The sequence below is a fragment of the Varanus komodoensis genome, unplaced genomic scaffold (assembly GCF_004798865.1).
Source record: "Varanus komodoensis strain SLA01 unplaced genomic scaffold, ASM479886v1 scaffold8, whole genome shotgun sequence".
Taxonomy (NCBI): domain Eukaryota; kingdom Metazoa; phylum Chordata; class Lepidosauria; order Squamata; family Varanidae; genus Varanus; species Varanus komodoensis.
Window position 1 is genome coordinate 23669086 of NW_025336481.1, and position 17462 is coordinate 23686547.

At 36.4% G+C, this 17462-nt stretch overlaps 1 protein-coding gene across 2 annotated transcripts in view; it reads left to right on the forward strand.

Moving 5' to 3' along the window:
- NR2C1 (nuclear receptor subfamily 2 group C member 1) overlaps positions 1-17462 on the forward strand; it is a 41125-nt gene that overhangs the window by 12127 nt on the left and 11536 nt on the right. Inside the window, exons 5-13 of one of the 2 annotated variants that reach the window (XM_044454868.1) lie at positions 1793-2017; positions 4723-4804; positions 6180-6359; positions 7716-7863; positions 7946-8036; positions 12216-12400; positions 14150-14315; positions 15370-15491; positions 17321-17460. In XM_044454868.1, the coding sequence (XP_044310803.1) occupies positions 1793-2017; positions 4723-4804; positions 6180-6359; positions 7716-7863; positions 7946-8036; positions 12216-12400; positions 14150-14315; positions 15370-15491; positions 17321-17460 (1339 nt within the window). The remainder of the gene's footprint in view (positions 1-1792; positions 2018-4722; positions 4805-6179; positions 6360-7715; positions 7864-7945; positions 8037-12215; positions 12401-14149; positions 14316-15369; positions 15492-17320; positions 17461-17462) is intronic. The other variant, XM_044454869.1, reaches the window with a different exon arrangement.

Here is a 17462-nt window from a genome sequence, read left to right on the forward strand (position 1 = left end):
ACTTAACATATAATTTCTACCATTTAGAATGTTTATTCCCATCCTGTTTTATTTTTATATAGCCATGTTGGGCAAGTTTTTGGCCAGACAGGGAAGCTAGAGAGAGAGCTTTGAAAGTAAAAAATAAGACCTGTTCTCTTTAAAGGAGCTTAATTCTAGAGAAACACATATTGGATGCAACCTCAAAAATGTAGATATTTTATACAAGCGAAATACTGAGAAAGAAACAATAAAAGCATACAAGAAAAAGAGAAAATAAAAACTGCTACATCCTATGTGCCAAGGTTGTGTGATAGTTTTTCAGGAATAGAGGTAAAGAGGTTGCCCACAAGGGAAGGCCTAGAAAGGCAACAGACCAAGGATACTTGCTCCAAACCCAGTAAGAGTTTGCTAGAAAAAGAAAAACAGAAATTCACAAGCAGTAATGGCCAGTATTTGCCTGTCATGAACATGTTAGGCACAGAAATGTTTCTAGGTTTTGAATGTTATATATACATAACAGTATACAGGAATCATCTTTCTCTAATGATGTAAATTCTTACATAAAAATCTTCAAACCACATATTTTAAATGAATAAACCCTTGTCTTTAAAAGCATTTCACTCATTCCAAAAGATAAAGTGATTAATAAGATTTATTTTTTCAGAATTCCCCCACATTTCCAATTTTTTCATGGAAAAAATCCCTCAAGACAACAGTTGTTTTCCCTTTTAATTTTTTCCATTTTTTCCCTTGGCCTTCACATCTGTAAGGCAAGATTCTGAAGCTGTTGATCAGTGGAGAATAAATGAAACAAACTACATTCCGTATTTCTCCCATAACTGGAAAACACCTGGATTCAGCCTAAACATAATTTCCTCTGCCTTTAGAGGACTAACATAGGCTGAATTTAATAATTTCATTGAAAGGATGTACAGTGTTTTGGACACTCAAAATGCATATTTAATATTTATTAAGAACATGTATATACCACTGCGATCTACAGCTTATGGCTCAGGGCAGGTTATATAATACTTGCTTTCATCACAATTTTTTTGAGTCCTGACTTGTTGCCAAGAAAAGAGATGCTTATCCTAGAACCAATGGCTTGAATCCATAATTAGAAATACTTAGTTTACTAGTCCCTTTGAAATCAATGAAATGATTAGGCATAATAAAAGATTCATTGATTTTAATGGGTTTGTCCCATTGATTTTAATTGGCTAGATCTGGATTAACACTAATGCAACTGCTTGCTTGCTTCATTCATTCATTCATTCATTCATTCATTCATTCTATTTATATCCTGCCTTTTTTTCTTTTTTAAAAAACTTAAAGCTGCTTACCTCATTCTCCTGCTGCTGCTCACAATCTTAGCCTCACAACAACAATGCTGTGAGCTAGGTTGGGCTGAGACTCTGAGACTGGCCCAAAGTAACCCAGTTGGCTCCATGGCTGAGTGGGGACTAGAACCCAGATTGCCTCAGTCTCAGTCCTGCGCTTTAAACCACAACACACACTGGCTTTGTTTTAAAAAGGTGTATTTGTTTTAAGGTGTTCACATCAAACATCAGTAGTGTTGCTTCCAGCTCTACTGAGTACCCCCTTATTTGTCATGAGCACCACATCTTAGATAGCAGATAAATCTTGAGTGGCTTGAATTCTTTATTCATGGAATTTATGTTGCATCTTCCAAAAGCAGTTAATATAGTTTCATTTTCTTCAGCCATGCTGGACAACACTGTAATTAAGTTACATGTAGACTGCACCTGCTTTAAACTGCCATAACAACTTGAGATAAATGTGTTGCCAGATTGTTACAGATCAACAGACAGGGCAGAAGATTCAGATTGTTACAGCACTGGATCAGACTGCAACAGGCAAGCAGTTCATTTTAACAAATCATGATACTCCAAGCAAAGTGATCCTTGCAAGACAAGATGCTACTCCAGGGAAGGTTTTTCTAACAACTCCAGATGCTGCAGGGGTCAACCAACTGTTTTTTACATCCCCAGATATATCTACTCAACACATTCAGGTATGATGTTTCATCTGATTAGAATATATTCAGATAACTTTTAAAACTCAGACTTTCCTCTTAACACAATACTCCTGCTTGTGCTGATCCATCAGCAGTAAGATAATGCCCTGTCTGTGCATTCTGGGTTGATATGGATGAGCATGTAGCTCATGTGTTGCTTTTTAAACCTAAATATTGTGGGATACATACACCTGGAATAAAAAAAGGAGAGGAAAAGAGAGGAGATGAAAGCATTCTTTCTTTACAGAAAAATGTTTTAAAGAATTTTCTAAAGGTTCAGAAAATAGTGCTGCATTTTGGTCAGTAGTGATGAGCAGAATGTGAACTTTAGTCACATTTAGTTTTCTTTAGGCCTGTTCTCAAATTATTTATCTATTATCCTACACTTGTAGGTAGTTTCCTAGTGTTTGGCTCCTTTTTTTCATTAATATGGTGACATGAGGGATCCCATTCCGGAGTGATATGGTGAGGCATAGGATCCCAAAGGAATTTAATTTTTTTTTAAATGAATCACAATATAGCATCCACATTGGCAAACATGGGTTTGTTAGTTTTAAGTATTAATATATTTATATATAAAACACCAACTATGTGTAGGAGCTAATATATTATCCTGGGTAGGCAGGTGAAAGGGGTTAGTGAGGAGAAAGGTCCAAAGCCTTCCAAGAAAAACTGAAGTCAGGGGCAGTGATTCCATGAAGGTGTTTCAGGAGACAGTTCCCATTCTGAAGAACAGGAAGGGAAAATGGACAAGTTGTTTCAAGGAGGAGGAGAAGACTTTAGGAAAACTTAGGATGCTAGAGATAGACCATTGAAATGCTTAGGGATTCAAGTGTAAAGATTCCCGCTCAATATTGGTATGCAAGCGCACTGTATGCATTAGCTGGAGGAAGCATTACATTAGGTGCTTTTACACAACATTACCAACCCACAGCTTCTCTGTTCCATTTATCTTTTTTATTTTTTTTCCAGAAATTGTGGTCTGAAGCAGTCTCTGATTAGACAGCTATTGACGGCCCCTTCAAAGTATTGAATCAACTCATTGGACGGGCTGTCATTGGTTTGTCTCCCCCTTTTTTGCATACCAAATATGCACATTTTAAAAAGTCTTAAAAATTGTTTAGATGGACTTGCACAGGTCTGAAGTTGCATACCTTACCTGGGCTATGTCCTGGGTACGTCTACTGCCAAAGTACAGCAGGCATTCCTCTCAAAAGCTCTTCACAGCCACCCAGAGAGGCTGTGAAGAGCTTTTGCAAGAATGAATGTACTGGGGCCATCAGGATGACTTGTTGCCCCTAAACAGAAATTAGTCAATGCTTGCATGAAATGCAAACTCACCATGGCTTATCACCTTGGATTCTCATGTTGATCCAGTCATTTCTGTGTCAAGATATTACAACATGAGCTCAGGGGAAAATGCAAAGTTCTTGTAGCAGAAATACTACCTGTATCGTAATGCACTTTACATGTGGCTGCCTGAAGATAGACCGAAAACTTCAACTGGTACGGAATGGAGAAGTGCAACTGCTGGTGTGAGCAAGTCTGCACCCATATCACTCCAATACTTTACCGCCCTCATTGGATACCAGTTGAGCTCCAGACGTAATTTGAGCTGCTTAACATATAAAGCCCTAAATTGGTACCAGGATACTTAAAGAACTGCTTGCTCCCATATGCATTTACCTGACCCCTAAAATCAGGTTTGGAGGCCTTCCTGAAGGAGCCATCATCCAAGGAGATGAGAAGGATGGCTAACAGAAGAGCCTTCTCAGTGGTTGTGCTACACTTATGGAATAGCCTCTCAAGAGTAGTTCACCTAGCACCTTCTCTACAGTCTTTTTGGTGCTAGGCAAAAACAACACAATTTTCTAGTCATTTTAACAATTGATGTTTATTTCCTATACATTTTAATGGAAGTAATTTTATTGAGTTTTAGAATATTAACCTATAATGTTTTAAATCCTTATGTTACTGGCCTACTCTCAGTTGTATAATGTTGTGTTGTGTATAGTGTTGTAAATGCTGCTTTTTGTTATATTTTCTTTATATTATTGGCTTATTTTATATTATGTATATTATTGTTACTGGATTATGTTTTGATTTTATTTCATTTTTAACCTGTCTAGAGAGTCCAGTGGACTAATTGGTTGTGGAATACGAATTCAATAATAAGTAAATAAATAGGGAACTGTTCTTGGCTTCTCTGCCATTGCTCTTGCTGATAGTGTATCTTAATCTTCAACATAGTTGCTTCAGAGATCCAATCTCTGTTGATGAGTCATGTGGCCAATTTATAACTTTGTTCTTATTTCCTTCAAACACAAAATGAGGAAAAAAAGCATAACACAGTGATAATTTAGGGATATATGTCAAGTGATTTGGACATTTTTCATCATAAATTGTTGTTGGCATGCTACTAGATTTTCTAAGTAGGATATTGAAATCAAGAAACTTAACTTTCAGAATGGTTGAAAAATCAACATAGGAAGTCAGATGCGAACTCATATTTATAAATTCAAGTTATAAATGCTGTTTTCATTTTTTCTGCTCAGTTTATTAAGCACTAGATTATTTTAATGTCCTCTGAAATTTTATTACCAAATGTATTATTTGATTCACAAGGTATTAGACAACCTTATGCCCTTACTTTATACATGTGAATTTAAGTAAAGGGGTTTTACTATTTATTATTATTTCAGATTTTAACAGACAATTCTTCTTCAGAACAGTCTCTGAATAAAGTATTTGACCTGTGCGTTGTTTGTGGAGACAAGGCATCAGGTAAATTGCTATGTAGCCCTAATTTATAAAATTAATAGTTTTTTTCATCATTCTTAAAACTATCATCATTATGCATTTAAAATAACCTGTTATAGTAGGAGCGCAAATACAGTTCAATTACCTATAATCAAAATTCTTTTGTATATTTGAATAAAATTGCATTTGTTCAGTGTTTCTAATGAAATTTAAAACAATACTGTTACCCTTATAGCTAGATAGAACTGGGTTCTCTCTCCCTCAGTTCCTTGGCCTTTTGACAGTCAGAAAAATGCTGCAGCAAGGTTGTGAAGTGAAACCTTCAGCTTTTAAAACCTATTTATGATGTAGCAGGAATGACATAACAAACTGTTTAGAAACCTTGCAGTACATATCTGCTTCTGGAGAAACTTAGTCAATAAGTTTACTTACTTACTTAGTAAGTAGTCAATACATAGACGTCATACAAAAGTTTGTTTCTTTCTGGCATAGTAATTCCAGTAATTCTTCCTGTATATGTGACATGGACTTGCCATATAACTGACTGAATACCTTGGGAGGTGGAAAGGGTGGCAATGTGCTGACATGCTTGCCTGAGCCTTTCTGGCTGTTCACACTTTGGGTCCTATCTGCATGAAACCCAAAGTGTGCAATCCTAAACCATAGGGTCTATATCGCATGTTTTCAATAATTCAAGCCTACATTGCTATGTTATATACACATATCACATCTTCAGAAAGATGAAAATGCAGATGATTGCTGCTGGGCAAACAGACTAGAATGGAGGGTAGGGTGAGTTGGCATGATCCCTTAAATTTTGCTAGACCAAATGCTCCTTTTAAGTAGCAAGCTAAGTAGAATTCATTCCATATTTCTACCATGGACTATTTTTTTTAACTCCTTTGCTCTTTGTGCAGCTGGTAAGTAGGGCAAAATCTCTCCAAGATTTCTGGAACAGGAATGTTATCTTTTTACTGGCTGACCATTTTACCAAATAAGTATAATCAGATTAGAATGTTAGCTGCTGGAAGGCTAATCCTGAACATCTGTGTTAAGCTAGTATAACTGTCTGCAGTTCTGGGGTGGAATTCCTGCAACACTCTTAGAATGTAATGTTTTTACTCAGTCAGTAAATTATCTTGCTCTGTTTTCAGCCTATATGTTGGCACATTGATTTAGCATTTGGTGGAAAAGCTTGTCTGATGTTTAATGTGTTTATCTCATTCACTAAATAATAACATTTATTTCAATTTAAGCATCAAAAACAGTTGGTCATGCTTAGAGGACTTAAATTTCAATAATACAGAACTGTGTCTTTTTATTTTTATGACACTTTTAAAAACCTGACAATAGTATATTAATGTATTTTGTTATAATTAATATATTTTAATGCAACCAGGACGTCACTATGGAGCAGTGACATGTGAAGGATGCAAAGGATTCTTTAAAAGAAGCATACGAAAGAATTTAGTATATTCATGCCGAGGCACAAGAGACTGTGTGATTAATAAACATCATAGAAACAGGTGCCAGTACTGTAGACTGCAGAGATGTATTGCATTTGGAATGAAACAAGATTGTAAGTCTGAGTTTTAACCAAAGTTCATTGTGGGAAAGAAATAATTGGAAGACTCGTTGGTGCTGTGCTATTCTTTATAGTCCTCAGTGTTACGTCTAAATTAGGAGCAACTTTAGGAGCAATTCTGAAAGGGTTCAAACTCCTGAAGTGAGCACTTGTTCTGGTGGCTTAGGTATGACATTGTTGTATGGAAGCGTCTTCAAGGAAGAGAATAACATTAAGAGCATATCAAGACATAAAAAGTATTGCATTGCTTCTGAAAGATGTTCTGACCTAGGTTTCACAAGTTTTCTCTTTTGTTCTGACTCAGGAACCCAAAAACAAAATTCTAAATATGTTGAACAGTGGTGTAAAACATCTTTCTTTCAGATTTTTTGGTAATAAAATAAATAGACAAAAATCAGAATATTACTTTAGTGGCATTTAAGCCATATTCCATATTTCTTGGAAGCTCACCAGTGTTCCATAATTAGAAGGTTGGCAATGGTAAACAATTACGAATCTCTTGAAAGACAGTTTGCCTACCATCCACCACCATTGTCCTACAACAAGTACTCAGTGTGTTCTAGATCGTGTTCTCCATCTTCATGGGTGGATAGTGAGACCAAAGCATCCAGCCAGCACCTCATAAGCTCTATGGCATGCTGGATAGACCTTTTGGGGTATGCTATCTACAAAAATATACACATTTTTGTGGACGCATAGGTCATAAAGACTCAATATGCACCCTCAGGTCTTTGAGGATCTTCTACAAAATACAAGGATGCTTGTACATAAGGAACTGCAAAGTAGAAAATACATAGTTTGGCATACAAACTATGAAAAGGATTCCCTGAAAGTAGAACATTTGAACATAGCTGTCAGATTCTAAACAAATTCCTATGGAAATGGACTGTTGTCATCTGCAAAACTAGTCTTCTCTATATAAACTAGTTGAACACTTGTTTACTATTGACTAATAGAAATGTCCGAGTCTTAGCTATGGAGAGTAACTGGAAATGACCTTTGGGATTAAGACCTCCCTGCCCCAGGTCCTTCTCCCATGAATTCCTTCTGCCGACCATATTCATAGTTTGGTGTAAATCAAACCATCATGTTAAGGCTACTTCAATAGAGTGTTCATATATAGGAGAAAAACAAATAATTGAGAGGGAATGTACTATTCTGTTTCTGTCTCTTAACTATGTTTAAAAGATCATTAGTATTGCTTGCAGTTTCCAGAAAACAAATTTGTTAGGTTTGTTATTAGAAGTTAAACTCTAAAGTTGATGTTAGTAACTAAAATTAGTTTGTAATTTGCAATTTATTTGGATTTGAATGTTGGATTGATACTGATAGCTTCACACTCTTTTGTAGCTGTTCAGTGTGAAAGGAAACCAGTTGAAGTATCTCGAGAAAAGTCTTCAAATTGTGCAGCTTCTACAGAAAAGATTTATATCCGAAAAGATTTGCGGAGTCCACTTACAGCAACTCCAACTTTTGTTACAGATAGTGAAACAGCAAGGTACACAAATACTACTCTGGGTTAGATAGCTCTGTGGCATTTCTTATGGCCATAAGCAAACACTTGTGCCCTTTTATTTCAGATCAACAGGAATGTTGGAGTCTGGAATGTTTGTGAATATTCATCAGTCTGGTATAAAGAATGAGCCTGCAGTTTTGATGACTGCAGATAAGGTATATGATGAAGTAACTCATTTATTAAGTAGACATGATAGTCAATGCATGTTTCTTCTGTTTCAATGTTTGTATCATTCAAACTTGTTTGAAATATTTAAGGAGTCTTACAAAATATGTTCTTTATACAGCTTCTTTTTCACATTTGGGTTTTAAGTAAAAAAGATGCACAGGAAAAACATTGGCAGATCTTTATGATAAACAGCCAAGGCAGGAAGAGAATATCCCCCTCCCCACTTTCACATTTCATCCTGGCTTTCCATTCCTTTCCCCCACTCCTCTATAGGTAAGGGGATTGCTGCTAAATAAACTTCCAGAAACCTCTTCAAGCTGTGGTCTCATCCTGAGCAGCTTGTGGGTGATATTACATTTCTAAAAAGGGAACTTTTATTAATACTTTCCTGACCCTGTTCACCCTAAATGGTGCTGCCCACCCTTGAAATGTCTGCACTGGAATGACTCCAGTCATTTCATGCATGCACAGATCCAATAATTATTTCCAGTGACATTCCAGAGACAAGGCCTTTCAGCCCTGTTCACCAGAAATCACAATAAATTTGGATGGGAATGTTTAATCCAAGATAGAGTTTGGTTCAATTTGATGTTTCTGTCTTTGCTCTTCTTACCCAGGGAAATGTTTAGTATTTGGGAGAAGAACACAACTTGATATTCTTTTCCCTTGAGTCTACATCCTGGCAAGCTCAGGTTAATGCCTATGTGTTGTCTTCTGTGCCAGGGTCATTAGAAGATGAAAAAGACAGTTATACCAGTTTTACAAATCCCAATGTGTTTTGAGATCCTTCTCTTTATTGGGGTGGTACTACTGAAGAGGGTGGGCTATTCAGAGCCCTGTTCCCCAAAATCAAATAGTACTATAGTATTATGGTGGTAGCCATTCCAGCCTTTCTAGAGGGCATGCTCTGCTGTCAATCAGCCACTTTTTAAGGAAGTGGTATTCTGAAAAGGATAGCATTCAGCAACCAATCAAAGAGGATTCCTCATTTTTTTCTAAATGGTGCTGGGATGGTTGGCTTGTAGCAGCACAGTTAAACTAATGTTAAACTGTTTGCTAGGTCTGGCTGAATCACTAGTTAAAGTCAATCAGAACTTTAATTAGAGGGGAGTTTGTTGGCAGATCTGTGGGCTGGCTGCTGCAGTGACTGAGGAGCCACAGGTGAGGAAAATTGTTACATACTTTTCTTTAAAATGAATGCCATTTGTTTGCTTTAAAAAAAGTATGTTTGCTTGAATTTCTTGTGTTCGGGCTACTTTCATTTGCTGAGGGAAGGATCAGAGGCCAGCAAATGGCCTTCCTGCTGTTCTTAATCTTAGCTCCATGACAACAATGCTGTGAGCTAGGTTGGGCTGAGAGTCTGTTACTGGGGCCAAAGTCACCCAGTTGGCTCCATGGCTGAGTGGGAACTGGAACCCAGATCGCCTGAACCCCAGACCTATGCTTTGAACTACTGCATCACACTGGCTCTCTTAAATTTTCTTTCTTTAATTAGAAATTAAAAGCATACCAATGATGAACAATTATAAAAACTGCTCTTTTAAAATAATGATCAAGAAACTAATGTTTTAGCTGTCACAAACCTTCCTTGAATTTTTCAAAAATCTTGAAGCTTTGGTGAAATGGTTTTTAAAAAGTAAATAAAAGCAGGAGACAGCAGATTCAGTGCTATTGGACAAGCTGCTATAACAAAGAAAATGTTTGTGATATGAGAGACCAAGGAGGGATTTTTGTGGAACAACTGTAGCATCTTAGAACATGAATTCTTACAAGATATTGATCTGAGCTTGATTTTTGGTTTGGTTTCCCAAAATAAATTTTCTTAAAGTACTAAGTATTAGGGAAAGTACTTTAAGTAATTATCTAACAGGTGAGCATAAGACATGTAATTTACTTAGCAGAATATAGGTGGCTAAGCAAAATATTTCCAAATACTTTGGGAAGTCAGTTAGACTTAGCCTGCTGTGAATGAGTTAGCAGCAAGTGGCATTATCTAACAACGTCATTCTGCAAATTCAGATGACATTAGAACAGCTTCATGGAATTTTTCTGCTCCACAAGTATAATTGTTCATTATACTTGTGCAGTTGCACAAGTGGTTGTGTAAGCATAATGTGTGGGTGGTTGCACAAGCACAATACATGTTTCCACTAGTATATGATTTGTATAGTGGAATGTTATAGTTGGCCAAACCCTGGGAACTCTAAGCATTATTTAGAAACTTTTGAAGAAATCAGATAAGATTTGAGTTTTGATTTGATTTCTGACAATTCAAACATCATTTTCTTGTTAGTTTGTAATATTTTATAATTGTTTTGTTTTTAATTTTATATACTTGCACATTTTTCTTAAAATACATAATTTAGTTTTTAAAGACTCTTGTATGATAAGTTTAAGTTGACTGACAAAGAGAGGATTCTCAAAATGCATTATGATTAATAACATTGGTATAGCTGTTGTGTTTGAGGGATGCTGGGTGGCTTTCTACAGATGCTACTTGATCCTCCTTTTTCATTGTGGTATGGACATCAGTAAAGACTTTTTTTTTTGCCTAACACCCATTCCAATTTCCATCTTCATTTGTCCACATTCAGGCTACTGGGTTTGGAAATAGGATATAGCTATGAGTTGCAGCTTTGGCAGTGAAGTTGAAGCATCTGTCTAGTTGTCAGGAGGGCCAGCTCCAAGTCAGTCTTTGGTAGAAATTCTTCAAGCAAGCTGGAATCTTCAAATTCAAGGCCCTTCTTAGCTTTAAAATGTTTAATTTGCTTGTATATTTGTTCTACTCCACAGTGGTTGGCTGCTTATTTCCCTTGCTCTTATAATTTCTTTTTGTGTTAGTAACATTTATGGCAGTAACAAAGCACCTCCTATGCACTGCCACCAGGGCTTATCTTCACTCTTGACAGTTTGGCCTTTGCTTTCTCTTCGTCTCGGGCACCTTCACTACTTGTCATGTTTGGATAGCTTGTTTGGGCTCCTCTTGTGGAATCAACATGACTGTTGCTGACTGAACAATATTGCTTGATATTCATGTTTTTTCTACCATGCAAAGTGTGACAAGGGGTCAAGATAATGATGGTGGTTGACTATGAGATTCAAAACAGATCTGCTCCAGTCACATAGAAAACAAGTTGTGGTGTGGAGTGTGTTTGATTTTTAAAAACAAAGGGTGGATTGGTAAGAGAAAATACCCACCCAGCCACTACCAAAGCAGTTTTTCCTCTGCCAAGGGTGCATCAGAACTTGGCTGAAGAGATTATCACCCATGGGAGATACGCTATGTAGAAATAAACTGTAGAGAGGAAGAAAAGTTTTGCACTTGTGCATGGATACCTTGTTGGTGTTGAAACAGAGCATTTTCTCCACGATTGGAAAATCTGTGTTTAAACTCTCATATATATATATATATATACGCTTTTATGATCTTTGCTTTTGGCCATTTAAATGAACATTTAAAAGCAGTAGACATGGGCTTCTGTAAGATCAATCATTAAGATTATTCCTCCTGCAAAGAAAGGGATTACTGGTCAGCTGCATACCATTTACTGCAAGTACTTAGCTGCTGGTGTTAATTTAAATACTAATGTATCTCTTGATTTTCCTCTCATCTATATCATATTCTGATGCACTATCACTGTTTAGTTTTCAGAAATGTCTTCAAAATAGTTGAAATAATTCATCAATCAGGGTTTGTAGAAAACGAGGGTAGAATGCTTAATTTGTTTTTGTAAGTTATTGGCAGTTATTGGTGTTACAGCTTCCTGTGCATTTATCCAGGCACCTGGAAGACCAGTAATTAATAAATTGTAGAGATAATTAGCTAGCATTGAGGAAAATAATTTAAAGAATAATTATGAAGGAATAGAACAAAATTGTAGATGTTTATGGCAAATATGTTCACTATGTGAAAAAATGTCCGCCCCGAGGTTTCGGCAAGGGGCGGCATAGAAATGTTATAATAATAATAATAATAATAATAATAATAATAATAATAATAATAATATATGAACCAAGATACCAACTAAAGGACTTACGAATAAAAGCTTACCTTTATAACCAGTTTCAATTCTTCCAATACTGTGTTTGCTATTAAGGTATCTTTCAAACTGTATCATAGGATGGGTCCCATTGTAGGATTAATTGCCTGATCCTTTTTTCTTTAGGTTGAAGCATGTCAAGGAGATTTAAGTACTTTAGCAAATGTGGTAACATCATTAGCAAGTCTGAGTAAATCCAAAGATATGACTCAAAGTAGTGCTGAGCTGTCCCTGATAGAAAGCTTAAGCAATGGAGACACATCATTGTCTGAACTCCAGCAAGAAGAGCATGCAAGTACTGATGTTACAAGGTAAGGCTTGATAGCATTTGACCTAAAATCACATTTCAAGGCAATATTTAAGTATTTAAATAACAATTTAAAAACTATAATAATATAACAGAAGAACACAAAAAGCAGTAAGATGGAACAGCATATGTGTAATCATAATTGTTTATAGACCAGATACCTGGGTGAACAGGTATATTTTCAGGAGATGTTTGAAGTATAACACCTTTTCTGTATGGGGGAGAGTTTTCTAGAGAGTAAGAACTACCAGTAAGAAAGCACACCTTCAGAATATTACATAGTGGCATTCTGTTGGTCATGAAATAACTAACAAGGCCTCCTTTGAGGTTGTTAATAGTAAGTTGAATAAACAGAGGCGAAGGACTTATGCTAAGTATCCTGATCCCAAGTTCTTTGGGGCTTTGTAAGTCTACAACATAACCTTGAACATAGCTTCATTGTGAACAAGCAGCCATACAGTTCTTTCAGCACAGGTGTTCTGTGAAAATACCTGTGTTTCTTTGACCACCCTAGCTGCTGCATTGTGCACCAGTGGCAGGTTTCAAAACAGGTAGCCCATAGAGAGCATTATAGTACTCTAATCATAAAGTTACTAATGTAAGGTTCACTGTGGGTAATCTCTCTCTATCCAAGAATAGGCATAGTTAGTAATGGGCACTCTGATCCACTGAAATTACCTGGACCTTCAGTGACAAAGATGAATCTAAGAGCAACCCCAAAGTACATACCTGCTCCTTCAGAGAGAGAGAGCAACACCATCTGCAACAGGCAAAGAACCTAATTCCTAGATCTGAAAATCACCCACCCCCAAGGTCTCTAGCAGCAGCAGCTATTAAAATGACAAGAGGAACTGCACATTGTGTACAGTTTTGTTAAGCTGCTTAGTTCAGACATATAAGTGAGTGGAGTCTAACTCTAATATTAGGTCCAGGCATACCTATCTTGACTTACTAAACAGAAATATGCATAAGCTTTCATGTACTATGATTCACTATTTCCTGAGTTAATTACCCATAGTTTCCAGTTAATCTGAATTAGGAAAATGATGGTTACTAGGATTGGAACAAGCCAGAATCTTAAACTATGGTTTGAAGTTGTTTTAAGATTTTAGTACACATAGCTTCATGTGGTTATTACTTGGAATAAATTATTAGAACTTCTTCAGAGAAAGTATTTAACACATAAAGGTAATGCTCATTTCCCTTTCTAAAGCTTACTAAGGGGTAATGCTCATTTCCTTTTCTAAAGCTTACTAACAGAGCAGACTGTGGGCGTATGTCACTACCCCCATTTCTGCCAATGATTCCTGAGAGGTTAGTGTAGTGGATAATGTGAATTATCAGCATCCTAATGCTATCTTTGCTATAGCATCAAAGTGCTATCTTTGACCCATGGCTTGCAATACTTCATGCTAAAAACAAACAAAAGCCAGTCCTTAAAACAACTTGCTTTAAGAATCATACTAGGAAGCAATATTGCTCATTTTTTGGGATAAAAGATTCCTTGGTACCATATATATGGTTACCATCCTGAAACTTTCAGTGAAGGATGGGATATAAAAGCTTTTAATTAATAGAATATAAATCTGTTATTCTCGTTTTTCCCTACCTACATTTAGTTTAGATTGCATTTTGGTGCACTGTTGTTGCAAAGTGGGAAAGTATGAGCACCATAGTAGTTGAACAATACTTTGCTCTTCTTTGCTTGCCTTTCCAACTTGCTTGATTTTACATGTCAATATATTATTTATAGGGCATTTGACACTCTTGCCAAAGCATTAAACCCAAGCGAAAGTGCATCATGTCAGAGCTCTTCGGAAAGCATGGAAGCCAGTGCACGTTTGGTTGGTGAAGAAGCAAGTGTGAATATTGTTGAAATAGAGGGTCCACTTCTTGGTGATGCTCATGTGGCTTTCAGGGTACTTAAAATATAAATTTATTAATAACCATAAACTTTGACTTCTGTAGATATTGTTTTAAAAGTTCATTTATATCAATCTTTAAAGAATAACGCTAGAAGAATTTATTGCTGGTCATTATTAATGCATAACAAATCACATCTTAAAAACAACAGTGAAGTTGAAGGGCTGTTGTGGGTAGACAACTCATCTTGCAACACTGGAAAGCACTAACGTGCCTCCCACATATATTGTACAAATATAGTCAGAGAAGCTTTCTGATTAAGTTGACACACATTACTGTGATGCACTGTTTCATACTTGGTTGCTATAAGGCTAAGAGTGTGCACATCATGAGCCAGAAGTTACTATTGTAGTTCACTGTTTTTGTTAATACTGGAGGGTGAAGAAAGATCCATTTACGTAACAAAACATTGCAAAGCCTGAATATTTCTTGAAGCTCAAGGATCTGAAAGAACACAGGGCTGGGTATAGAAGATTGCTGGGAGAAACAGCTGTGCTGTGGAACTGATTGCTGAGGAGAAAGAAGCTTTGAGTTTGCAGAGTGAGAAAGATAAACAAGAAAGCAGGGAGTTCAGGGAAAGTTCCCTGTGTAAACCAAGTAATGTGGCTAAAGAATATGCCTAAAGGGAACTTCTTGGTCATTCTCAGAATGAAGAGGGTTGTTCTTCGGTTTTAAATATCTTCACACTGTTTCAAACTTAAAGAAATGACCAACGTACTCGTACGGCTTTTTTTCTAAAATATTTAGAAGGACTGTATTGAAACTTCCTTATCTTTGCTGTTTCCAAACCCTACTGGCCATATTTTTTTTATTGAAGGAATTGAATTTACATTTCAATTTACATTCCATTTTATCTCATTATAAAAATCATTCATTTGTCTAAGGCAAACTGTAGAGAATACTGATGTATCATTAGGGTTTCTAGTATAGTATTTTATAATCATCATCTTTGCAGTGTTTATTACTATATTGCTGATAACTGCATTTTTTGAAAAATTACAAATCTCTCTTTCTACACCATATGCTCTCTCACACACTTTTTTGTGACAGCTCACAATGCCTTCTCCAATGCCTGAATACCTGAATGTCCATTACATTTGTGAATCGGCCTCCAGATTGCTTTTCCTGTCTATGCACTGGGCACGTTCTATTCCTTCCTTTCAAGCTCTAGGGTACGTATTGAAAAAATTATTTAATATAACCAAGATTTCAGAATATTTTATTTGCCATAGATATATCCTTTATATTGAACAAAATTTATAATGTGTCATTTTAACTTTTAAAACAAAAAATTGAGCTTGAATTTTTGGTTCAATTGAATCATGTTTATATATGTGTTTATATCTATTTATAGTTCAAGGGTTAGATTTAGGGTCCAAGAGATCCAAAAGCTTAATGCATTTCCTAACATTACTTGTCTTCCTCTTAGTAAAGCACTGGTGAACATGCCTCCTTCCTTACTGCATTTTTGTGTGGGAGGGACTACCATATCAGATACTCACAACTGGGTTGATCTCTGTGCTGATCACTGTTTACAATGATCATTTGGTATGGGAAAAAGAAAAACATAACTGTAGTGCAAAATCAGTGTTATTTATTAACCTATACAGGTCCCTCTTCTGTGAGGTGCTTCCTGTATTGCTTAAAGGTTTATGTATTTTGCCGGGAAAAGCTGACAGCTGGAAAAGCCCTTATAAGAATCTTGCAGAAGGAAGGGACTGGAAGATCATCTGTTTTAGTAACCTGCCATAAGGCAGGATTGTCCATTTATCTCTCTACCCTATAGATCATTTCAGCCTAGAATTCAGTTTTTCACAAATACAGGGCAAATTCATTATGGAAAGCTGCATACAGGATAAATGAATTGAGATGACTCTGTGTCATTTTTTAAAAATTATTGTTGTTGTTGTTACTGTCAGTCTGACCTAGGTGAAAACGCATTCCCAACTCTACACAAGATTAGCCTCTTGAGAACATGCAACAGATCATAATAGTGGAAATGTAATAAATCTCCACGTCACCATTGTTCTTATTTCTGCAGTGTGACCATTGCCCTACTTGTATGAAAAATTAGATGTGTCCTTGGGGCAAATGTAATGCAGTATGGACACAGTTTGGCAGTCCAGTCACAGCTCCTACACTCAGTTTAGCTCATGTTCTTTCAGTGATCCTTCCTAGTTTTATGTGCATCTGTCAGTTTTTTCTGTTGGATCAATCTCCTAATAGAACTGAAAGCTGCAAGTAAGGGGGGCACTGTGTAAGCACCATATCTTAACAGTCCTTATTATCCTCCATTTGCAAGCCTGCTGCCCAGCTTCCATTAGAATGATAAGGAACACTAACAAGCTAGCAGACTGTATTTGGACTAGAGCATTCCAGAATTGCTGCTTTTTCATTTTTTGGCATTTTGGACACAATTGGGCACAGTCATTTATCCCCTTTCAAAATACAGTGCTGAAAAAATACTCTAGCTGTATTATTGTGCCTTTATTTACAAATTTGGAATTCCAGATTCCAGTCCAAACATTCAGAGCTCAAAGAGTTAGACAAAAATATCAACAGGTCCAAGAATGGCATTTATGTTAAATGTTCCAATTATGAATCTGTACCTTGGATCCATTCTGTTGTTAGGAAACATGAATGTAAGCACACATTCAATGTGAGGTGTGTCAGGAACATAAATTTCATAGTGAGAGAGACTTTAACCATAGTATAGTGCTGGGTTAACTGTGGGTTTTATAGCCACTAACCAACCCAGTAATCCACTTCTGGAAACATGCTAAGGAACCAACAAACAGGCCACTCGTGGATTACTGATTAAAAGCTAAAATGGTGGGTACATAGGAGGGGGCACTCCAGCTCTTTCCCACTTGTCCCTTGTGTTACGTGAATTGCCCCTTGTCTTTGTGTTAGATCTACTGAATAGTTCTGAATATACATAATGTATTATATTGAATTCACGTAAATTGTTCTTTGAGAGAATTCTTTGCCTTTTTAATAGGCAGGATAACAGCATATCATTGGTGAAAGCCTGTTGGAATGAACTTTTTACACTTGGCCTTGCACAGTGTTCACAAGTAATGAATGTAGCAACTATATTAACAGCATTTGTTAATCATCTCCATAATAGTTTACAACAAGGT